This window comes from Schistocerca piceifrons, chromosome 1 (genome assembly GCF_021461385.2).
Source record: "Schistocerca piceifrons isolate TAMUIC-IGC-003096 chromosome 1, iqSchPice1.1, whole genome shotgun sequence".
NCBI classification, from domain to species: domain Eukaryota; kingdom Metazoa; phylum Arthropoda; class Insecta; order Orthoptera; family Acrididae; genus Schistocerca; species Schistocerca piceifrons.
In genome coordinates this window covers 409,246,739-409,273,085 of record NC_060138.1, presented here as the reverse complement: position 1 = coordinate 409,273,085, position 26,347 = coordinate 409,246,739, and the positions used below count along the sequence as shown (strand labels likewise).

General features: G+C 44.6%; 1 protein-coding gene across 1 annotated transcript; it reads right to left on the bottom strand.

Moving 5' to 3' along the window:
• Positions 1-23,090, bottom strand: LOC124711244 (adenylate cyclase, terminal-differentiation specific-like). The gene is made up of 5 exons (XM_047241214.1): positions 23,051-23,090; positions 16,575-16,778; positions 13,840-14,145; positions 10,147-10,668; positions 1-216 (listed from the first exon to the last, which is right to left on the bottom strand). The coding sequence occupies exons 1-5, from the start codon at positions 23,063-23,065 to the stop codon at positions 151-153; spliced, it is 1,113 nt and encodes a 370-aa protein (XP_047097170.1). The 5' UTR covers positions 23,066-23,090; the 3' UTR covers positions 1-150.
• Positions 23,091-26,347: the final 3,257 nt, after the last annotated feature.

Genomic DNA, 26,347 nt, shown 5'->3' with positions numbered 1-26,347 from the left:
TTTGCTTTCGAAGCAAAGTTTATTTACATGCGTGGTAAAATGCTATATACAAGCTGAGCGTTTGGCAGTATAGTTTTTTTCTGTGGCGGGGTCGTCGTCATCATGGTGGTAGCCGTTTCCGCTGTCGTCGTCATCACCTTCTCCGAGTCCTCAATAAGTACGCTGCAGGTTGTGGTCTCCACGGATCGTGTATCCATAGCCAAAGCCGTCTCCTTCCTGTAATCACAGACACCAAGCAGCAAGTCAGCAGAACTTCCATTCCACTTCACTCTGGCCAATGTATGGTCGATGTGAATTACGTCGTACAGTCTAGAACCGCGAGACCGCTACGGTCGCAGGTTCGAATCCTGCCTCGGGCATGGATGTGTGTGATGTCCTTAGGTTAGTTCGGTTTAAGTAGTTGTAAGTCCCATAGTGCTCAGAGCCATTTGAACCAATTACGTCGTAACCTCGTTGAAAAAAAAAATGCATCATTTAAAGGAGAGTTACATAGCGCCTCTATAACCTCCTCGCTCGAAAAGAAACGAGTAACATATAAACAGGAAACTGAAGCCCGGTAGCGTGTGGTTTGGACGCGTCGTGATGTAGACTGGGCACAAGCTGGCACAACAAGTTCGTTGATAGTGTCGATGTGTATATTTCATCCTTTACGTAACTAAGAAGAATTTAGCGCAAATTTTCAAAAAAGAACTTACGTTACGTGTGCCTCATCAATAAAATTATTACCACACGTGTTCATAGACGCTTCTGAGAGCAGAAGGTATGACAAAATAGCGGTGCACGGAAACGGATTCTCGATGCTGAAAGACTACAGGGAAGTAAACTCAGTTATCTGTCATCTAAGTCAGTGGTTCCCAACCCAGGCATCATTACGCACTGAGAAATAAAATGTTATTTTGTGATGGGTAAAAACAAAAGGGGTCAATTGAGTTTTCATCATGAATCTAAATTATTTTTACAAGATCATAACTATTATCAATATTTCGTAAGGCTGTAGCACTGATTACGTAAGTATCAATAGTTAAATTCTTTTTATTTCAACTACTAGCATTAACGCAAGACAAAATGCGATGGAAATTGCAGCTAGTGAAACGAATGAATGTTCATCTTCCTCACAAAGTCCAACCATTTCGTATTTAGCACCATGCTTCTACGACAGTAAAATTGAGAGACGTGCATCACATACTCTTCAATATTTCGTCAAAATACCTTCTCCGAGTTGTAGGTAGTTCCCAAATAAACCAGAAATTGCTTCATTATTCACTTCCCATCAATAAACGAAATTATTAAGAGCACAACGTAATAGTTACTATCCAATGGCTACTAAACTTCTGTAGATCCTACACAATATTATTATTACTATTACTGTTACTATTATTATTATTATTAGTGAAAGTGGTCAGACGCAAAGCATTGGCAGACTGAAGTCTTCCAATTTCTGACAGTTCAACTTAAGGAGCCCAGGAATAGTGTGGTTTTCAAGCAAGAGACCTAAGTGTACTGCACATCGTTTAATTTGGTTTATTTTTAAATAGGAGAGCGGGGCGTGGGTGAAGCAAGTGTCGCTGGGGAGAGGAATGGTGAAGAGACCGCATGTTTGTAAAAGTGTCCACCCTTAGTGTGGATAATTAGCTTTCTTTTCTGAGGCGTATTTTTAGCTAACAGTCGGGATCCAGTGAGAATTGCTTCATCATTCTGTAAAAAAAATGTCATTAGAAATAAGAGGTACCAATATTTTCTCATTGACTCATTAGTTCATGGTACAATAAAGCACATACAAAAACTAAATGTCATTTATCTTTCATCATTTTAAAAATAAAAGTGTTCATAGAAATTTTTTGTCATACTAAGGGCGCTAATGTAGATAATGGGGGGGAGGGGGGGTAGTACTAATATCTGATTTCACTTAGGGTTAACGGTCACCGAAAGATTGGGAACACCTCATATAAAGGAATCAGTATCGATATTAATGTTAATCTATCATAAACACCGACATATCCTCTAGTTCATCTGAAACTCTTGTGATTTCATGATGCGTCCATGACATAATTGAACAAACTACATGTGAAAGTGCCACACCGCCTATTAGTACGATAGTTTACTCCTGCATAGCAAGTCACTGAACGCTTAAGTATATAAACAAATCTGATGAGGCAAGAAAACAGAAAAACATTTATCCAAGAAGTTCTCTAAATTTGCCCAGAAAATTTTATACAAAGATTTCCATTTAAGCTTCCTAAATAACTCTGTTATTGTAAGCTGTGGGCTGTACCGAACAGTATTGGTAGTAGCAGCACATTCCTGAATTCCTTCGACGTCTGTTTGCGGGTCTACTTGATGGAGACTAAAAAAACTGGAACAATACTCTAGAATGGGCCGCACTACCGTCTTGTGTGCAGCTTCCTTAACTGATGCACTGCGCTTTCCCAGAATGCTCCCAACAAGATCAAGTCTTCCGCAGGCCTCGATTGATTTCATGTGTGTGTCTCACTCCGTATTTGTTCCTAGTAGCATTACCTCGGCTATTTAAGCGCCGTATAACTGGCTCCAGAGGTAAGCGGATAACGTTTTAATCGGATGATATGTGATTGCTTCACTTGCTCATGGGCTTTCTTACCACACTCACTCTGACATAAGTTTTGTATAAACGTTCTTGGCTCTAAGAGACAAATTTCTGAAACTATTCGTTGTAATAGACACTTTTTCTGACAAAATTTACTAGAATATAGCGCTTCCCAATATGAAGACATAACTAAATAAAAGAAAAGGTAGCGCAAAATATCATTTTCCTTCACTTCAATAGCACAAAGCAATTTCTGGAGTCCATGACATAACTCGATACGTGAAGTGATATCCAGGAGTTTCCGAAATTATAATTTTGAAAGAGAATGTTTATAAGTGCATCTAAGCACCGCTATACGTCTCCCTATACAACGTTCTTGGAAAAGGTACCGGTTTGAATGGTTAGCTTTATCTTCCGTGCACGTTTATTTACTGTAGTGTTTTATAGAAAGGTGAATAGAAGAAGTTTTCTCTAAGTTTTATTGTAAACGAAGAAAAACAGCTACAGAAATGCAGAAAGATATTAAAGTAAGGCACTGGTGAGAACATATTGGACCTGAAATAGATTAATTTTAAAGCTAGATCGGGAAGACTGTCAACTAGCATCACACCTGAAACTGTCGTTAAAGAGACGGATCTGATTCCGAGAATTCGCAGGTAGGCTGTCCAGGAACTGCTTGACACTTTGGGATTAAATTACGGTATTGAGACTAATTCTGTGCCGCAACTGCTGCACGATTAACAGAAGAATAACAGACAAAGCCTCGAGCATCATCGTTTATCAGTCAATAAAGCAACTTCAACAAAAGCTTCTGCAGGATCCAAACTATCGAAGACTGCAGAGACGAAGCTGGGTTTATACTCGTACATGCGATCCTGCAACAAACCAGCAGCTGTTGCAGTGGAAGACCGGTTCGTCAGCTAGATCCAAAGAACCAGTATAGGCGAAAAGCTATATAAAGTCTCTGCAGATCTGCTGTCCGATACCATGGACTTTGTCCCTCATGGTCAGTCAATGAACAGTTCCGTAAAGTTGTTGTACGCTGTTCTTAGGGACGACAAGAGGACGAAGTGTTAAATGAAGTGAAGCAAGTTTATATCGGTACGCACTACAGCATACTCACGATCTATAAGCTAAAAGCAGAACGACATTTGTCCTATGTCTGAATGAAACCTCGGTTTTCACGGCATGTCATGTCGAGCTTTCGACAGCTGTCTTCAGCATAGTCATCGGGAATAACAGCTATTAACTTCCAAGGCTGGAGGGGCACCGACAGGAAGCAAAGAAGGATGCTTGGAACTTGTAGAGTAGAGGGAGCAGCAGTTTCATATCTGACGTCATCTGATCTAGCAATCGTGCCGCCCTACCAGAAGCTACACAACTCCCCTTCCCGTACCTGCATTTTGACGCTACTCTGGAAAGTTCCGCCGGCCGGATGGCCGTGCGGTTCTAGGCGCTACAGTCTGGAACCGCGCGACCGCTACGGTCGCAGGTTCGAATCCTGCCTCGGGCATGGATGTGTGTGATGTCCTTAGGTTAGTTAGGTTTAAGAAGTTCTAAGTTCTGGGGAACTGATGACCTTAGAAGTTAAGTCTCATAGTGCTCAGAGCCATTTGAACCATTTTGGAAAGTTCCAGACGGTGATTCCCTTTTTTTCGTGACAGCCCCGGCAGTCAGAAGTTTATACTCCTTATGACGGTGACGGAGACAGCTGCCGAAAGCTCGAGGATTTCACCCCGAATCAACGTCACTTGAAAACCGAGGAGAACATATTCAAAATATAAGTTGTTTCCCAAGCAAACAATTCACCAGATTTAACTCCTTGTGAGTTATTTACCTCTCTCAAGGTGAAAATTGCGTTGGTCGAAGAATATTCGATCCAGTTCAAAAAAGTCAAGGAGAAACTTCGATAGTGTCAAGTAACCTAAGAAAGAGTTACACCTGGGCTGCATTTCAAATGTGGCAGCAGTGTCAAGATCAAAACCCACGCAGATCAAAAATGACTATTCAATAGAAAAGATCACATTTACGCACGGAAATACGACCCCGAAACGCTGCTGCATATGAAAGAGGCTGCCGCAGCTTTGAAATACGCGCTGCCTACACGAGCTGATTATAGCGACGGGCCACGGCTATTTTCGACGGATTCTGGAATACCTAAAGGTCCTGCCTGCCAGTTAGTGGATACACAACCTGCATGCAGTTACCTGCAGTTTTCGAAATCAGCGATCCCGCCTCCCCAGCTGAGAAAATACAAGCAGATTTCTGCGACGGTCCACGTTCAGAAAATCAGTGATGTTCTCTTGTTGTTTTCAGGTGACAGCAAGTTTCAATTGCTACAAGTACAGTAAAGGAGTGGGCCAGTGACTACATGAGAAACTGATACAAATTTACCGCGAAAAACCTCGTTTGTGGAAACTGACACATGAACATTACACAAACAAGGATGTAAAAAAATAGGGCGTACAAAGTGATGGTTGAAACATTTCTAGTAGGTATTCTAACTGTGGGGCAAAGTGCAGTAAAATTTAAAATACAAAATTTGAAATCAAATTTCAGGAAAGAACACAGAATAATTCAGGCCTCTGAAAGAAGGGAGAACGAAGGAGGCGGGGGTTGTATTATATGTATTATTGTACTGCTCATAGCCGTGTTACGTCCATTATTCTACAGGTATTGGGAATTACTGTACATTACAAAGCATCAAGAACGCCCCCTTCCCAGTACATCGAACCTTGACAGTACCCACAGGAGGGCCAGCGATTCTGAAGTAGACATGTATGCCTGAAATGTTGCCTTTTTCGCCATCTATTTCTTGAACCATTTTCTGCGATTTTTCTTTCGAAACATGTATGAGTCCATATCGTAGATATTAACTCCCTGTCGACTATATAAACGAGTATCAGAATCCAAAAGTGTACTAAAAATGTTGCACTGTGCTGCGTACTTTCGGCGAGACGCTGTTGCAAGTACTGAAATCCGTTTGTCTGTTGCCTCTGGCCTGTCGAGCGTGCACCGCAGTCCAGGGTTCACAGTTAAATCACGAAAATCCGCCGGTACACCTACTCACACACAAAGAGACCCCACCTCCAGGTAGACGTGAGAGACTAGATACGACGGGCGATGCATGCCCGTTAGTGGAAAAAGACGAGCCCGAGATGGGCGGGACAGATCCCTCAGAAATACCCGCGGTACTGGGACGCCGCAGAAATCCGCTCGTGTGTGGCCACCTGTTCGATAACGCGACAAGCGGAGTAGCCGCGCCGCAGCGTAAGGCGAGCAGCGGGTCGCGGGATCAAGTGTCGTCGCTTCCCACAGCCTCGTTCCGTTCGCCGATTTCCGAGGCACCGTTAACTCCCGCCAGTGACGTAACCTAGCGGGCTCACATTTCACGCGGCCCAGTCACCAGTGATTTGCATAGTGTCAAGTAGTCGGCAGCTATCAACTCCTACAGAGGCAAAACAGCTCGAATTCGGGACAACTTTTGATCGCCCCACGTGCACCCACCCTCTGAACATTTTTTACCTTCTACCTTGAGCAAATCGAATGAAGCCAATGAAAGTCCAACGAAAGCAGCGGAGTGGTCATCCTGATTTTCCGAAAATGCCATACTGGTTTCTTCAGCAACATTCAGAACGACCTAAGCTAGCGATCAGACTTTGATCACCTCGACATCGACGAGACTATAATGTCTAACTTTCCTTCACTCCGTGCCACGATGATTACTCCATTAAAGTCAGGGTCCATTTCCCCGTCTGCAGCTCAAAAGATACGCTCTTTCAATTGCCTAGGGAAAAATGAAAAAAAAAAAAGAACAAGGAAGGAAGAAGAGACCTAAACTTTCAGCAGAGGTCTTTAAATATTGATTCGAGAAGGAAATCAGCCGTGGCCTTTCGAAGAAACCACCCCAGCATTTTCCTTAGGGAAATCGTTTAAAAACTAAACGAAGTCTCGGAAAAACTGCAACTTTATGGCCGGACAGGGGGAGTTAAACCGTCGTCCTCCTCATTGTCAATAGTTGTGTGTACGTGAGAAGGCAGGCGGCAGGGAGACGTGCAAGAACATTGCATAGTTGATGCTCCAGCTAACAGCATCATTCTGCCGCATCTGTCTATAGCGTGCGATTCGGGTTAAATGATAAGTATTCAGCGCTGATTTTCGTGTTAGATTAACTATAGTGAGGGTACTTTGCCACTGTAGTGTTCATTAAGCATAGCATCGAGCGAACACGATAAGTATCATGTGAACAAGTGGAAGTGATAGTTATCCGAACCTCGGTTTTTGTCTGTGGAGAGGCATAAGGAGAAACAGAGTCCAACATGGCGCTCTCCCCAGCATCGCCAGTTACCAGAATAGACAATGGCTGGAGGGTGTGCGTGAGACAGTGACAATCACAGCACACTATCGACAATGCAAAGTATGCTCCACCTCTTTCTGTAAAACGTAACCTCCGTCCACAGGCACTGGCGGACCCATCAGTACTGATCGACCGCCGTGTTATCCTCCGTCCATGGTGCCATTGAAGGCAGTATGGAGGGGCGTGGAGTCGTCTCACCATTTTCCAAGCGGTGTCGGTTTGGCGACCTGGAGCTGCTGGCCTCAGTTGGCATCACGGGACTTAGTGCACTCCGTTCCATTCCTCCCATCAAGAAAAAAGTCGCTGGCAGTACAGGGAATCGAACACGGGTCCTCCGCGTGGGAGTCAGCCGCGCTGACGACTTGCCTTTTTCTATACAGAACACCTCATGAAGCCGCCTCCTTATCTGAACCCCACTACAGAGAACTTCCATCCGCAATATGTGACGTCCAAAACCTGTAGTATCAAATTTATACAGACGGTAAGTGATCCTAGAGCGAAAAGGAAAACAATGCTCGGAAATAATATTTCCAGCGGTGCAATCTCTTAAGCGAACAGTGCGTGTAAGGTAGGTGTTTCTAAAATGCTTACGTTTGCGTTGCTGACGCAACATTGAAAAACATTACACAGTTGTTTGTGGTGTTTCCACGGCTAACATCATCACGGAATTATCCTCCAAATACATAAATCTATATCTCCTGCGCTCTAAAGCGTCGCTGGATGACGTTTCTAGACATGGGTTCCTGCTCAAAATATTATGTACTCACTCCCCTCTACAAGTCCCAGAAGTTTGTAAAGGGAATTCCCGAACACCCTCTACAGAAGAGGGCTCAAGTAGAGAGTTTTTTGAAGAAATGAAAAAGACACGAAAGTACTGTAATGAACTGAACAAATAAAAACAACAAGTAAATATAAAAATAGAGAAAAACTCTTAAAATGTATCAGTAGACTTATAGGAGGTAGCTATTTTCAAAAGTCAGCTTGGATTGCAGTTGAAATTCGTGTAATTCATTCTAAATAATACACTGTCAAACAGAAACATTACGTGGATAATATGAAAGTCGGATAAAAGAGATTAAAACTTTCAGAACATGATATTACTAAAAGATAGCTACAGCTAAACCATCAGATTAACTATAAATTGAAGAAAATTAATAGACAGGACACGGAAAGAAACGGTATCTCTCGAAAAACCTTATCGATAAATGAAGTATATGGTAACGAAATTCGAGAGAAGAGCAGTTTACATGTAACCAAATATTGACGAAGATAAATTTGTTATATATTGCAGAGAATATTGATTTTGGTAGGCTTTCAGAGCCGAACAGATTATCTGCGAGTCCTCCTTCGATGCTTTTTCCGAGTGAGATGAAGCAGTGGTTAGCACACTGGACTCGCATTCGGGAGGACGACGGTTCAAACTCACGTCCGGGCATCCTGATTTAGATTTTCCGTGATTTCCCTAACCGCTTGAAGCAAATACCTGGATGGCTCCTTTGAAAGGGCAGGGCCGATTTTCTTCCCCATCCTTCCCTAACCCTAGCTTGTGCTCCGTCTCTAATGACCTCGTCGTCGACGGGACTTTAAACAGTAATCCACCACTCGATGTTTTTAACTGCTAGGATGAAATAAATGTCACTCGGCCTCCAGTGAGCTAAAAGCTTTTTATCGTTGCATCACTTTGGTGGCTCCCGTATCAACGCCATTACTAGTTTACTGAAGCTGATTCTCATTTAGCCTCACGAGGCTGAATACAGCTTGTTCCAGAGACTGACACCACAGATAGTCACTGTAATTCGATCCTGGTACCTTCACAAATGCATCCTACGCTACCCACTAACCACGCATCTTTCAGAAACAGCAAGTTATTACACTCGTATGATTCACTGTTTCGTAATTGCAGCCGGATAATGAAGTCATTACCCAAGTCATTTACATGCAACATACTATAACTAACACTGTACTCAGATGTCTGCGTTTGTGCAGGATTCAATATCCGACCAAGGAATAGCCTGCAACTAGCTAGACCGTATCTTCTCCAAACACATTAGAGATCCTTCTACGATATAAGACTGGAATAAGACAAACATAGGTAAAGCGTGGAGTTTGGCATCTCCACAACCGTAGAGTTGTTACTGAGGTAAGAATTTCTTCTGCTATTTTGCAGAGCCTCTGTTCCCATACTGCACCTAGTTTTAATATGTCACGTGTGAAGAACACAGCGAATACTACGCGAAATGATATAAAAATTCGATCTCAATAGTTAAGCTAGAAACCTTGCCGTGTCTGTGCAGTGGGTATCTACATCTACATCCACGCTCTGAAAACCATTTTGAAGATACGTCCCGTTTTACTCTGTATTAAAATTTATTTCTTTTCCGTCGCTAATGGAACCCGATAAATACCGCACTATAATTAGTCTAACCTTGTATTCATGGTCCCTCCGAGAGGCATATACAGGATATCCAAAGAGGAATGGTAATACTCAGGGATACGACAGCGACGGTTATTAGAAGCAAAAACGTCTAGTAAACATGGGCTCTAAAATGCATACCTTAATAGCTGCTAGCATTTCTTCATCTTCGATACTATGAAACAAATCTCTTCTACTTCAATCTCTTTGGTTTCCTTATTTTGAGAGCTGGTAGTTCGGACAAAAACAAGAAAAAAACCGTCTAGTAATGATGGGGTCTAAAGAGCATACTTTAAGAACTATGAACACTTGTTCTTCGGTACTGTTCCATTGAACAAATTTTTGTTAGACAGGCAACCTGCAACTGAATTTGTGCACCATGAACAGGGTTAGCCGTTTAGTAATATAGACACAACAAGCAGAAGAAACGCGCACTAACAGAATCTACGTAAACCTCCACACGCCCTACTGGTCTGCAAGCCAGGAATCTGATAATGGTTAAATCTCGGATGATCAGCCGAATCTCGGGTGATCATCCGAGTGGCGGCTTCGTCTTGTCGTAACATTTCAGTGGATATCGTATCCATCTTCTTCAGGCGTTTGAAGATGATGGCCTCGTTGAAACGTTGCGATAAGGCGAAGCCACCACTCGGATGATTACTCGAGAAGCCGAGAAAGCATGCAATCAGAAGAAGCTGACGCTTTGTCGTCCTGAACGAAAGTTATGGTGCTTGTCCGGAAAAGGCCGGTTCCCTCACCTCTAGGGCTCTTGAATTGGACTATAGTAGAAGGAGGGGGGGGGGGGGTACTTACAAAGTTGACAGAGTACTCCTGCCCAGGCAGCAGTCCCTGCGTCTGCAGGGAGCGGAACTCGGGCCTCGAAGCGTCGTACGCCGCCCCCTGCTGTTGGTAATCCTGCTGCTGCTGCTGTTGGTACTCTTGCTGCTGCACCTGCTGCTGCTGCTGCTGCTGCTGCTGCACTAGGTTGGCACGGGCCGCAGAGTAGGGCGTGGGGAGTGGATAAGGGCCCGGGCGGAAGTCGGCCCTGGAGGCCGCCGATGACACGGTCTGCGCCTGCGACGGCTGCTGGCGGTACTGGTACTCGGTAGAGACCCCCTGGTAGGAGGTCCGCTGCGGCTGGCGGTACTGGTACTCGGTGGCCAGCGGCTGGTAGCTGGAGGCCTGCTGCTGCAGCTGCTGCTGCTGCTGGCGGAAGCGGTAGTCAGCCACGAGCGCCTGGTAGGAGGGTGTCTGCAGCGCGCGCCCCAAGCCGGACGGCCTCATCGGCTGCGGGCCGGCCGGAGCTGCGAACTCGCCGCGGCCGTCACTCACCACCTGTGAGCATCATAGTAGTCGCCGTTCACCCGCACAGCTTCACGGCATCGCTCCAGTTCGTAACGTGACAAAATCGACAGATGTAAACGTAATTTTCGGAGTACCCCAAGGGACTCTTATAGGGCCGTTACTGCTTACAACATCCAGTGGATAATGTTGGATGAGTCATGGTGTTATTTTCGGACGACGTTGCTGCCTGTAAGAAGATTAAAAATTGAATTTCGTATGGCATTATTGGCTGGGAAATCCTACGAGGTGGGTTCAGCTGCCTAGTCGGAAAGGGTATTCTTCCTCAGTGCACGTTGTCTCTTCCTTCGTGATTATGTCTGAGCTGAATCGCATATGAACGTGTGTGATTGGATACGTGTTTAGTGTAGTGTGGTGGCTGTTATATGATTATGACGACGATGAAAAGGGTGAGGGTGAAGCCCAGTGCTGGAACATACTCTACTACTCCCAAACTGCACCAAGAGAGCTGCAGAGCTCAACGTTACCATCTGACGGACGGATCACCACTAACAGCGTCATTGCATGATATACAGAGAAGAGGTTTGGAATTTAAGCCAGGGCATTGGTGCAAAGACTGGTGATAAGGATCCTTACGCCACCACCTCTCCTTCCCTTGCAGGTCAAATACTGGCAGTGAAAAATTCGTCCACCAACAGGATTCGAACTGGCTTACCTCCAACTCGAGTGCCATCTTTCATGTGTGCGTTTGCGACCTCGACTGCGGAGGAAGGTTGCAGCGCCAAAAGACAGTAGCGGAATGCAGAGGCTCGACAATTAGCGACTAAAAACGTAAATAAATGTAAAGTACTGCCCGTAAGTAGGCAAAGAGATGTACCACTGTTCGGTTGCGCTGTTGGCGACAAAACACTGGAAACACTAACTACCGTAACGTACCCACGACTAATCACCCGAAACAACGTAAAATGGAATGACCAGAGAAAACAAACAGCAGAAAGCAGATGGCGCTTAGAGATTCGTTCGCAGCGTCTTCAGGACCTTCATCAAGGAAAGAAGTAGCTCCTTCACCCAGCTCTTCACCATTTTTCATCAGTCTGGGACACTTATTAAGTAGGAGTAATACAAAAGCTAGAGAAGATCCGACGAAAAGAGGCGCATTTCGTCAGGGAATCTCTAAGTTGGTGCGAGAGCATTACGGATGTCCCCAACAAACTCCAGCTGCAGACGCTACGAGGCGGGTGTTGTGCATCACGGAAAGTTCTGCTGGTGAAATTTCGAGAACGTACCCTGCAAGAAGAGTGGGGCAACATGTTACTTCCTCCCACGTACGTCCTGAAAAATGATCACGACAAGAAATCTGTAAGAATTGTAACGAATACGGAAATTTACCGACAATCATTCTTCTCACGCGTCATTCGCTAACGGAACAGCAAAGGCGGGAAAAGATAGTGGTATAACAATTATCCTCCGCTACACAGCTCCAGGTGAATTACAAAGTGTAGATGTAGACGTTAATGTATATCGAAAGTGCTGTAAGTTACGCATTTCGCAACGTTGAAATTTAGTAATACCCTTCTTCAGTTTTCTATTGGACTTCAGCGTCTCATGACCACAGAACTTGATAACCAAGTGTTCGAAACCAGAGGGTAGACTTTCCTAAACTGAGTACTTCAAGAGAAGGAAGGTCTTTTATCGTCGTAAACAACTTCACTGTGATTATGTCGTACCTCATTAGTACGACATAATCACAGTGAAGGGTTCAGCGATCCAGTGTACTGAAACAGAATTTGTAGCATCTATCTTAGGATTGTTTATTTTATTTGATTACTGGTTTCGATTGTGTAGAGCTAAGGATTCCCCGTCAACCAGATTGGAAAAAAGTGTCTGAAATTCTACCATCTTGTTGTAATATGGGATGGCTGCCATGTAAGTTCTCGAGGGAGGAGGAGGAGATTAGTGTTTAACGTCCCATCGACAACGAGGTCATTAGAGACGGAGCACAAGCTCGGGTTAGGGAAGGATGGGGAAGGAAATCGGCCGTGCCCTTTCAAAGGAACCATCCCGGTATTTGCCTGAAGTGATATAGGGAAATCACGGAAAACCTAAATCAGGATGGCCGGACGCGGGATTGAACCGTCGTCCTTCCGAATGCGAGTCCAGTGTGCTAACCACTGCGCCACCTCGCTCGGTGTAAGTTCTCGAGTAGTATGAGTTCAGGAATGGGCAGATCCAGGGTTAGTATGGCAATATGGGGCTACAACAAAGAAGTCTCAATTTCGACTCTGAAGATCAAACATTAAAACATATGCTTCAGTGTCGACTCTATCCAAACAACTACGCGGAAGATGGCACTGCTAGAAGTGCCCAAGTTTTCATCAAATTCTACATAATGTAATATTTGTTAATTGTGTAAATGTGTACAACAATGACTAGTTTCGATCAGTTACGATCTTCTTCACAGCGGCTGCATATGAACCGTGAACGGTGTATGCAACAGGCGACTCCTGTTGGCCTCAGCTCTTCAGTTGCCCGTCCTTGAGCTGCAAGCGCACTAGGCCGACTTTTGCCCATGCAGGACAATTTAATTTATCACAGCTCAGCAAATTTCTACGAAATATTTATAAATTTATACACAATATTTCCTCGTGAGTCGATCTAACTATTAACGGAAACTGTATCAAAATCGCTACAGTCGTTCCTGAGATAAGCTTTTGCATACAGGCAGAACACGCGGTGGTGGATTCTAGTTTAGTAATATGTACATGTTCTTCCCCCATATGCTGCTTAAGAGTGGAAGGGTCGAGAAACAGTGTGAAGGTGAAACTTCCTGGCTGATTAAAACTGTGTGCTGGAGGGAGACGTGAAGACAGGACCTTTGCCTTTCGAGGCAAACCGAGCGACTCACACCCCCTCCTCACAGCTCTGCTTCCGCCACTCCCTCATCTCCTAGCTTCCTACCTGCACGAAATTCTCCTGTGAAACATGTGGCACTAGCACTCCTAGGAGAAAGGACGTCGCGTAGATAGGCTTTGCATAGCCTGGAGGCTCAGTATCGGAGTGTGCGCTGATATGAAACTTCCTGACACACAGTTTTAATCTGCCAATAAGTTTCACATCAGTGCACTCTCCGATGCCGGGTGGAAAAAATCATTCAGTCCGAAAAAAGAAAGTGTGAACTGCAGAGTAGTGATGTAGACGTGTTACCTGGTAGTCAGCCTGCTGCTGGCGGGCGGCCTGCTGCTGGAAGTCTGGGCGGCCCCTCACAGGTGGCTGGAAGCTGGTCCTGGCTGCCACCACGGAGTCGTCCTGCAGCTGCTGCAGCTGCTGTTGCAGCTGCTGCTGCTGCAGCTGCTGTTGCAGCTGCTGCTGCTGCAGCTGCTGCTGCTGCTGGGGGAAGGCCTGGGCCTGGGCTCGCGCCTGGAAGTCTGCGCGGGACGGCTGCGGGGGCAGCGGCGACAGACGCGCCGACGCCGCCTCCACCTGCGAAAGGCGGGCCGACGCCGCCTCCACCTGCCATGGCACGGACGCTCACTCACTCTCGAGCCACCCAGCAACCACCGTAGTACACAGCCGTGTACTACCCTGTTACACACTTCGTATCGGGAAAAATTAGATTTATGTTAAATGGTCTGTGCATTTCGAGACCATTAGAGATGTAAATAGTTAGGATTGGACGAGAATGAGGAATTGCTGGGCCGAAATTTAAGAATAGCTCAGGCATTCAGCTTAGAAAATCTAAATAGCATTGAAGTAGCTCTCAACCCGAAAGTATCCAGTTCGAGTAGTAGTAGTGGTATTAGGACACTGGATTCATATTTGATATGAACAGCCGACATTGTAATTCTGTCAGAGACAGCAAAGGACCTGGAAGAGCAGCTGAACGGAATGGACAGTGTCTTGAAAGGAGAATGTAAGATGAACGTCAACAAAAGCAAAACGAGGATAATGGAATGTAGTCGAATTAAATCGGGTGATGCCGAGGGTATTAGATTAGGAAATGAGACGCTTGAAGCAGTAAATGAGTTTTGCTATTTGGGGAACAAAATAACTGATAATGGTCGAAGTAGAGAGGATATAAAATGTAGACTGTCAATGGCAAGGAAAGCGTTTCTGAAAAAGAGAAATTTGTTAAAATCGAGTATAGATTTAAGTGTCAGGAAGTCCTTTCTGAAACTATTTGTATGGAGTGTGCCCATGTATGGAAGTGAAACGCGGACGATAAATAGTTTGGACAAGAAGAGAATAGAAGCTTTCGAAATGTGGTGCTACAGAAGAATGCTGAAGATTAGATGGGTAGATCACATAACTAATGAGGAGGTATTGAATAGAATTAGGAAGAAGAGAAATTTGCGGCACACCTTGACTAGAAGAAGGGATCGGTTGGTAAGACATGTTCTGAGGCATCAAGGGTTCACCAATTCAGCATTGGAGGGCAGCGTGGAGGGTAAAAATCGTAGAGGGAGACCAAGAGATGAATACACTAAGCAGATTCATAAGGATGTAGGTTGCAGTAGGTACTGGGAGATGAAGAAACGTGCACAGGATAGAGTAGCATGGAGAGTTGCATCAAACCATTCTCGGGACTGAAGACCATAACATCAACAACAACCAGCAGCCGATGGTCATTTAGTGAGTTTTCTGATGTCTCGTCAGTACGAGAGACTGGCATTGTCATAGACTTCCCAGTCCGCCATCAACAATGGAGCATGAGTCTGTCAATGCTGAGCAGTCAGAAAAACTACTAAACGACATCATCCGGAGATCCTGAGATGAACTCCAAGAGGAAGCATGTTCATAGGCGTCCGCAAGTTGTAGGGTGACGAGCGGGTGGGGAGGGGGAGGAACACAGGAGGGGCACTTACCCCCTCCTCAAATCTATCTTCATTCTAATTATATCATTCTCGCGCATTTCTACCAATGATTGTCTGTCATTCTACTAAATCGCAGATGTAGCATCGCCGAGTGCCATGGGAAATATTGTTGTTTTTAAAATTTAATTCTGATTTTGCGCTTTGAGGGATAATAATTTGGCATTTATTTCTGATTTTTTTACAATTTTTTTTTCTGTACAATTGGATTTTCTCAATGATTTTTTTCTGTTTAGGATTTTTAATTTTTGGTGAGTTGCTAACATTATTAACTTATTGCCTTTTGACTTCTGCCTCGGGATTTTCGGCCAACGCTTGTTTAACGATTTTCCTGACGTTTCGGCAGCACAAGTGGGTAGTACTGACGGAGGTTCACGTTCCATTTCTGGTGGTGCATGAAAAAAATTTTTTGGTTTGTAGCTCGTTGAATGCTATCTATGTATTTAATCTTAAGAAGGGTGCAATTTTAGATTGTTGAATCAAAAGGGTGGCGTTCACATTCATACATATTAATAATATTAAAATGTTTATATATAACATTGAAATATGGGTACCATTTCGGTATTAGATTCATTTACCTAAAAACATTGAATGGATACCAGTCAGTCGTTTGAGATACAACAAGTTTCTTGTAGTTCCCCTCGAATTTACCTTTTGTGGAGCTATCCGTTCTCAACTTGGATAAATTTCTGGGGACACCCACGAACACGCTACTTTTGTTTGTTGTAAGAATTAATTGCAAGTTTCTTGAGGGAGAACGTTAAATCCCAGTGTACGTATTTGTGTTGCTACTGGCTGTCTAGCTGGATGCAATTACTTAGAAACATGAGATTTCGACAGTGTCCGCTGCCGTCATCTTCAGCTAATACTCGTTAAATGGCCGTCTTTGCTGTATCGCGCCTTGAGTATAAGCAGAGACGTGATGTATGGAAGACGCTCATTTTACGGGTTTCGCCTGAAGATGACGGCAACGTACGCTGTCGAAACGTCGTACTTCGTTAACGACTGTACCCGGTGGGACGCCCGAGAACAGTTGATTTGCCGCGAAGACATAAGATGACCGTGTTGTACCTGTTGGTGTGCGGCGTCGAGGGCAGTGGCTGTAAGCGGCTGCGGCGATGCCCCGGGCAGTAGCACGACCAGGCGGCTGGCCGGGGCGGCCACGGGAGCAGCAGGTCCCGCCGGGAACGGCAGCAGCAGCTGGTAGCTGGGCAGCAGCGCGCCCGCACCGGCCGCCGTCTGCCACGCGCAGCACCACACCGCCAGCGTCAGCACCTGCGGCGCAACAGCAGCCCGCTTTTATACAGCTGCACACCTGTACCTGCTGTGCGGCCTCCCCTCACGTCACTCAGCTAGGATGACGTCACCACGACGCAAAAGCTTCGTTCAGTTTACCATAGCCCCCAGGGTTAAATAACAATTTATTCAATTGCCGCCGGCCAGAGTGGCCGAGCGGTTAAAGGCGCTACGGTCGCAGGTTCGAATCCTGCCTCGGGCATGGATGTGTGTGATGTCCTTAGGTTCGTTAAGTTTAAGTAGTTCTAAGTTCTAGGGGACTGATGACCACAGCAGTTAAGTCCCATAGTGCTCAGAGCCATTTGAACCATTTTTTTATTCAATTGCCCACAGGTAATGAGACGCTCTTGGGCATGAAGGCAGTCCTAATATAACCAGCCGTCTACGGTTACAGTTAACTTCCCTGGAAGCATACAGTATGTCTACATCTACATTTATACTCCGCAAGCCACCCAAAGGTGTGTGGCGGAGGGCACTTTACGTGTCACTGTCATTACCTCCCTTTCCTGTTCCAGTCGCGTATGGTTCGCGTGAAGAACGACTGCCGGAAAGCCTCCGTGCGCGCTCGAATCTCTCTAATTTTACATTCGTGATCTTCTCGGGAGGTATAAGTAGGGGGAAGCAATATATTCGATACCTCATCCAGAAACGCACCCTCTCGAAACCTGGACAGCAAGCTACACCGGAACTGCTCTTGCAGAGTCTGCCACTTCAGTTTGCTAAACATCTCCGTAACGCTATCACGCTTACCAAATAACCCTGTGACGAAACGCGCCGCTCTTCTTTGGATCTTCTCCATCTCCTCTGTCAACCCGACCTGGTACGGATCCCACACTGGTGAGCAATATTCAACTATAGGTAGAACGAATGTTTTGTAAGCCACCTCCTTCGTTGATGGACTACATTTTCTAAGCACTCTCCCAATGACTCTCAACCTGCCACCCGCCTTACCAACAATTAATTTTATATGACCATTCCACTTCAAATCGTTCCGTACGCATACTCCCAGATATTTTACAGAAGTAACTGCTACCAGTGTTTGTTCCGCTATCATATAATCATACAATAAAGGATCTTTCTTTCTACGTATTCGAAATACATTACATTTGTATATGTTAAGGGTCAGTTGCCACTCCCTGCACCAAGTGCCTATCCGCTGCAGAGCTTCCTGCATTACGCTGCAATTTTCTAATGCTGCAACTTTTCTGTATGCTTCAGCATCATCCGCGAAAAGCCGCATGGAACTTCCGACATTATCTGCTTGGTCATTTATTTATAATGTGAAAAGCAATTGTCCCATAACACTCCCCTGTGGCACGCCAGAGGTTACTTTAACGTCTGTAGACGTCTCTCCATTGAGAACAACATGCTGTGTACTGTTTGCTAAAAACTCTTCAATCCAGCCACACAACTGGTCTGATATTCCGTAGGCTCTTACTTTATCAGGCGACAGTGCGGAACTGTATCGAACGCCTTCCGGAAGTTAAGGAAAATGACATCTACCTGGGAGCCTGTATCTAATATTTTCTGGATCTCATGAACAAATAAAGCGAGTTGGGTCTCACACGATCACTGTTTCCGGAATCCATGTTGATTCCTACAGAGTAGATTCTCGGTTTCCAGAAATGACATGATACTCGAGGAAAAAACATGTTCTAAAATTCTACAACAGATCGATGTCAGAGATATAGGCCTATAGTTTTGCGCATCTGCTCGACGACCCTTCTTGAAAACTGGAACCACCTGTGCTCTTTTACAATCAGTTAACTTCCCTGGAAGCATACAGTATGTCTACATCTACATTTATACTCCGCAAGCCACCCAAAGGTGTGTGGCGGAGGGCACTTTACGTGTCACTGTCATTACCTCCCTTTCCTGTTCCAGTCGCGTATGGTTCGCGGGAAGAACGACTGTCTGAAAGCCTCCGTGCGCGCTCTAATCCCTCTAATTTTACATTCGTGATCTCCTCGGGAGGTATAAGTAGGGGGAAGCAATATATTTGATACCTCATCCAGAAACGCACCCTCTCGAAACCTGGCGAGCAAGCTACACCGCGATGCCGAGCGCCTCTCTTGCAGAGTCTGCCACTTGAGTTTGTTAAACATCTCCGTAACGCTATCACGGTTACCAAATAACCCTGTGACGAAACGCGCCGCTCTTCTTTGGATCTTCTCTATCTCCTCCGTCAACCCGATCTGGCACGGATCCCACACTGATGAGCAACACTCAAGTATAGGTCGAACGAGTGTTTTGTAAGCCACCTCCTTTGTTGATGGACTACACTTTCTAAGGACTCTCCCAATGAATCTCAACCTGGTACCTGCCTTATCAACAATTAATTTTATATGATCATTCCACTTCAAATCGTTCCGCACGCATACTCCCAGATATTTTACAGAAGTAACTGCTACCAGTGTTTGTTCCGCTATCATATAATCATACAATAAAGGATCCTTCTTTCTATGTATTCGCAATACATAACATTTGTCAATGTTAAGTGTCAGTTGCCACTCCCTGCACCAAGTGCCTATCCGCTGCAGATCTTCCTGCATTTCGCTACAATTTTCTAATGCTGCAACTTCTCTGTATACTACAGCATCATCCGCGAAAAGCCGCATGGAACTTCCGACACTATCTACTTGGTCGTTTATTTATATTTTGAAAAGCAATGGTCCCATAACAATCCCCTGTGGCACACCAGAGGTTACTTTAACGTCTGTAGACGTCTCTCCATTGAAAACAACATGCTGTGTTCTGTTTGCTAAAAATTCTTCGATCCAGCCACACAGCTGGTCTGATATTCCGTAGGCTCTTACTTTGTTTATCAGGCGACAGTGCGGAACCGTATCGAACGCCTTCCGGAAGTCAAGAAAAATAGCATCTACCTGGGAGCCTGTATCTAATATTTTCTGAGTCTCATGAACAAATAAAGCGAGTTGGGTCTCACACGATCGCTGTTTCCGGAATCAATGTTGATTCCTACATAGTAGATTCTGGGTTTCCAAAAACGACATGATACTCGAGGAAAAAGCATGTTCTAAAATTCTACAACAGATCGATGTCAGAGATATAGGCCTATAGTTTTGCGCATCTGCTCGACGACCCTTCTTGAAAACTGGAACTACCTGTGCTCTTTTACAATCATTTGGAACCTTCCGTTCCTCTAGAGACTTGCGGTACGCGGCTGTTAGAAGGGGGCAAGTTCTTTCGCGTACTCTGTGTAGAATCGAATTGGTATCCCGCCAGGTCCAGTGGACTTTCCTCTGTTGAGTGATTTCAGTTGTTTTTCTATTCCTTGGACATTTATTTCGATGTCAGCCGTTTTTTCGTTCGTGCGAGGATATAGAGAAGGAACTGCAGTGCGGTCTTCCTCTGTGAAATAGCTTTAGTATTTGAGCTTCACGAGTGTCATCCTCTGTTTCAATGCCATTATCATCCCAGAGTGTCTGGATATGCTGTTTCGATCCACTTACTGATTTATCTTATGTCACGGCAATCGAATCACGACTGAGCAATGCAAATCACTTTCCCAGCTATTTAGTCTGGCTTTCAATTAGGCATTCTACATCTACACTTACATATATATTCCGCAAGCTACCACAGGGCGCATGGCATAGAGTACTGTATACTACTGATAGTAATTCTCTTTCCAGTTCCACTTGCAAATAAAACAAGGGAAAACTGAGTCTGTGTGCTTCCGAACGAGCCACGATTTTTCTTGTTTCGTGGCCCTTGCGCGAGATGCATGTTGGTGGCAGTAGAATCGTTCTGCAGTCTGTCGCATATACTGATTCTCTAGAGTTGCCCAGTTTCTTCCATCCAGGGACTCCCATTTGAGTTTACGGATCATGTCCATAATACTCGCTTACTGACCGGACCTATCGGAAGTGAAGCCACTGAATTTTCTTTAATCCGACCTGGTGGGGATCCCAAACATTCGAGCACCGCTTGAGAATGGGTCGCAAAAGTGTCTCCTTTATTGAGGAGCTAGACTTTCGTAGAATTCTCCCAGTAAAGCAAGGTCGACCTTCGTCTCCCCTACAACTGAACTCTTGTCCTCTTTGCTTTTCGTGCCACTTTGCAACTTTAGACCTAGATATTTACTCGGTCTGACTGTCTCAGTGGCGTACTTTGTTCCCACTTCTAACAATTAAATCCCATAATGTTTCGATTAATATAACAATGTGAAAGACATTTCAACGAATCAAGTCAAATCTACCACTACAACTCACTGCAAAGCATTTTATGAATATCACTGACACCCCTTACACAGAAACTCCGGTCTGAGAATCGCCAACTCAGTCATAGAGGCGCAACAACTGATGGGTTAGACGAACTGGAACGAAATAAATTATTATTAAGGGAAATAAACTCCTGTTGACGCCGCGATCACGATGACCTTTAAGAATAACTGCAGTTTTAGCTAAAGGATTTTTTTAATAATATCATTTTGCGCTGGAAGATTCGGCTCTTGCTAACTTTGAGCACAAAAAAATGGTTCAAATATCTCTGAGCACTATGGGACTTAACATCTGAGGTCATCAGTCCCCTAGAACTAAGAACTACTTAAACCTAACTAACCTAAGGACATCACACATATCCACGCCCTAGGCAGAATTCGAACCTGCGACCGTAGCGGTCGCGCGGTTCCAGACTGAAGCGCCTAGAACCGCTCGGCCACACCGGCCGGCCAACTTTGAACAAAAAGGCAAAACTTCATAGACAAATAACATTGTCAATATATCCGAATCATATGCCACACCAAAACATATAGTTTCGAGATACGTTTCGTCATACGCTGAAGAAGAATTTTGTTCCCGAAGTTATAAATTTGCGTCCGAAAATGGCAAAAGCTGAAATTCTAGCATGAATCTTTAAGCTGTCCAGATCGAATTATTTGAAAATATATCGATCGCAATTTGAAGGAACCGTCGAATCATCCGTGTCGAACGCTAAATCTGGAAGACTAGATAGAAGTTTGAGCCCCACTGGTTCTAAATACAGTCCGGTGCATTAACCAATGCATCGTCTCTCTGGGTCCTGTGTTTTCGTGTCTGACTGGTTTGGAAACAGAACGAGAATTAAAGTCAAGAAATCCTTGACATCCTATTTCTTTCAGTAAACTAGTTTTTAAAATAAAAAAATTTGTAACTGGCATTTGGCTACTAGGACTTACAGCCAGGTTACAAGCGTTGAAGATTCAAACAGTCTTTTCTCCCAACATCCTCCTATCTCTCTCCTTCTCTCTGCCTCCCCCCTCCCCCCTTCCCTCGTTGTTTGTACTATTTTTTCCATCAGGCTTCTGAATGGTAAAATACGGCCCACCGCAAATTCCTCTCTTGCGCCAACTTCCTCATCTCAGACTAGCAATTGTACCCTACATCCACAATTATTTGTTGTATACATCCGAATCTATGCTTTCCCATGTAGTTTTTACCCTCTACAGTCCACTTTACTACTGCAGAAATCATTCCCTGATGTAGTAACACATACGTGTCCTAGCAGCCTGTCCTCACTTCTTGTAATGTTTGCCATATGTTGCTCTCATTCACCGGTCCTGTAGAAAAATCTCCTCATTTTATTTCTTGTCAGTCCATCCGATTTTTCGACATCCTTCTACAGCACCACATCTCTAATGCTTCGGTCCTCTTCTTCTACGGATGTCTTCCATGCACTCATTTTACATTAACGTTACATTTATTTAGAAAAAGGGGTCATTGTACCGTCAGCAGAATACACTGATCTTGCACTACGAACTTGTGAAGCAAGCACAGTACAGATAAATTATGCTATTGATATGACTGGTTTCTGAGCGAACTAGGTCATTTCCATACCTGCAATACGCAGAGGAGCGCAACTGTCACAAGTACCTGCGTAGAGTAAGCGAAATATGCTTGTTACCTTTATTCTAGTTTCCATATTTTATATCTCGGGATGGGATAATGTGGCTGGATTCTGGTTAGAGACTTCATCTCTTTTCTTTTCCGTTTCCAAGCACTGTACACACACACACACACACACACACACACACACACACACAAGCACACATCTAACCATTTCTATCATTTGATTCTTATACTACAGAGAGCACAAAAAGCTTACAAGCTCAATCTCCGAGAGAGTCAAACACGAACCATCCGTTTTACGAGAGGACGAAACTACTTAGACGTCACTCAGGCCGGTGCTTCTTGTGCCTGGATGGCGGAGTGGCGAGCAGAGGTAGAAGCAGAGGAAACTCTGCTGGTACTCACCAGAGATAGAGCCATCACTGCTTGTCCAGTGAGCAGGAATCGAATGGTGCCCTGACCAGTGGCCGGCACCTTCTTATAGACGCCCGCCGGCGGGTGTCGGGTTGCGGTAAGGTGATCCGCGGCAAGGCGATCGGGCGCCGAGACGCTCTGGCGGGCGCGGTGGGTCCCGTTTCGGCTGTCTGGCCCCTCTGCGGCCTTCAGACGGCGCGATTTCGGCACCGGTCAGCGGTGCAACGGGGGCGTGGCCGCGAATCGCTGTGCAACGGGGAGGCCGCGCCACTACTGTGCGTCAATCTCTGCCACTAGGCATGTGAAGGAAGGAAGATTCTCAAGCGGTACCTATACGCAATCAAGTTATTATCAGCATGTACGAGTATGTGCTTATACACTGAAGAGCCAAAGAAATTGGTACACCTGCCTAATACCGTGTAGGACCACCGCGATCACACAGAAGTGCCGCAACACGACGTAGCATGTACTCGACAAATGTCTGAAGCAGTACTGGAGGGAACTGACACCATGAATCCTGCAGGTCTGTCTACAAGTCCGTTAGAGTTCGAGGGGGTGGATATCTCTTGTGAACAGCACGTTGCAAGCCATCCCACGTATGCTCAATAACGTTCATGTCTGGGTTGTTTGATGGCCAGCGAAAGAGTTTAAACTCAGGAGTGTTCCTGGAGCCACTCTGCAGCAATCTGGACGTGTGGGGTGTCGCATTGTCCTGCTGGAATTGCCCAAGTCCATCGAAACGCACAATGGACATGAATGGATCGAGGTGATCAGACAGGGTGCTGAAGTACATGCCACCTGTCAGTGTCGTATCAAGCGCACACGCCTCACACCATTACAGAGCCTCCACCAGCTATAACAGTCTCCTGCTGACATTAAGGATCCGTGGATTCACGACATTGTCTCCATACCCGTACACATCCATTCTGCTCGATAACATTTGAAACAAAACTCGTACGAGCAGGCAACAGGTTTCCTGTCACCAACAACCCAATGTAGGTATTGACAGGCCCATGCGAGGCATAAAACTTTGTGTCATGTAGTCATCAAGGGTACACGAGTGAGTTCAAAATTGGTTCAAATGGCTCTGGGCACCATGGGACTCTGAGGTCATCAGTCCCCTAGAACTTAGAACTACTTAAACCTAACTAACCTAAGGACATCACACACATCCATGCCCGAGGCAGGATTCGAACCTGCGACCGTAGCGGTCACGCAGTTCCAGACTGAAGCGCCTAGAACCGCTCGGCCACACCGTCCGGCCTACACGAGTGGGTTTTCGGTTCCGAAAGCCCATATCGATGACGTTTCGTCGAACGGTTCGCACGCTGACACTTGTTGATGGCCCAGCATTGAAATCTGCAGCAGTTTGCGGAGGGGTTACACTTCTGTCACGTTGAAGGATTCTCTTCAGTCGTCGTTGGTTCCGTTCTTGCAGGATCTTTTTCCGGCCGCAGCGATGTCGGAGATTTGATGTTTTACCGGATTCCTGATACTGACAGTACACTTGTGAAATGGTCGTACGGGAGTATCTCCATTTCATCGCTACCTCGCAGATGCTGTCTAATCCCTCGTGCGCCGACTATAACCCCTCTTCTGAACTCACTTAAATCTTGATAACCTGCCACTGTAGCAGCAATTACCGATCTAACAACTGCACCAGACACTTGTTGTCTAATATAGGCGTAACCGACCGCAGCGCCGTTTCTGCCTGTTTACTTATCTCTGTATTTGAATGCGCATGCCTGTACCATGCTTCTTTGGCGCTTTAGTGTATATATAACAGCATGTTTTTTTGGTTAGATGTATAGTATTTACTTATGATATAAGGTCTTAAATGTTATTTTTCAATTACGATCTACTTTTGTTTTATCATATATGTGTATAACTGCTACAATAAGGTAAGGAACCCTGATATCGTCCCCGCTCCTAATTTCGTCCCCCTGGGAATTTTCGGGTTCTACAGTTGATAATAAGTAGTAAGCTACGCGTACATGAATGACCTTTGTCCATTGTACTGTTGAGAGTGTTTTTTGTGTGGAGCGTGCGTATCATGCGTATACGAAGGAATTCTGTTGTAGTTTCGGTTGTGTAATCGCATAGTCAAGGGGTTCTTCAATGTTGCTGGAGCGACAAATATAATAAACCTGGGGATGTTCGTAATTTCGTCCTGATTTTATTTGCTATTTATAAAGATTACTTTCCTTTTTTGCTAAGGGAAAACGCAAAAGGAGAGTTGTGGATTCGTTGCACGAAATGATTATTTTGTTATCACGTAATGTGTTGTTTATCTACATAGAGAGCAGATCCATACGATATACATTTTTGGAAAAAAATTTGCGTTCGTTCATGATATTCAAGTGAGTCGTGGTAGTGAAACTGCCTGACAATGTTAGAAAGGAAAAATACATTTAAATTAATAGTACTTTAGAGAATTTTTGTGGGAGACGAAACTACGAACACTTTCTTTATATTTCTGTTTTTGTAGTGTTAAGTTTCTGTCATATTTAAATGGTACTTACCTTCAAGTGGAGCATAAATTCAGGGATAGTATATATAAGAATTTGTATTTTTTTCCGTAACCTTTCAGGACTGATACAAGTCCTAACGAACTAAGATGACGAAATTTGGACCCCTTAACTCATAGATTTATGTGTCAGAGCTGTGGTACTTTATTAAATTTGAATTTTTGATTAAAATCAATTTCTATCGTATGTAAGGTTCGGAACTATATTTTGTTCTGAGTTCTATCACCTTCAAGGATTTCGTCGAGCTTAACATATTTTTATTTCTAAGTTCTGTTTGTTCATTTAAAACATTAGTTGGATTTTTTGACAAATATTTGCAGATTTCTATTTCTTCTAAGATGTTAATATATTTTTCTTTTTCTGTTTTGTGAAGAATAGATAGATTAGTCCTTATGTCTAATGTAGTGTCGATTTTGTCGAAGATGTATTCTAAATGTACAGATATTGTTTCGCTTTTTCTTATATGTGTTTTGTATCTTGCAGTGAATTTTTGCCCTATTTATCGGTGCAGACATCTTACAGTCACTATATTTAATTTTATATCAGATACCTATAATCATACAATAACTGCATTACCTTATCTAATATGTCGAGCATCTTCGTTGTACCTTTGCATAACCTAAATGTTTCTCCATCTCCCTCTCCAGCTCAGCCATACCGCTGTGGAACAAATTACTCTGCGTCTTATCCGAAACCACTCTACATTAAAGAGGAGATTAAAGCTTTGTTTTTCGTCTCCGGTGTACCTTCTCCCCCGGCA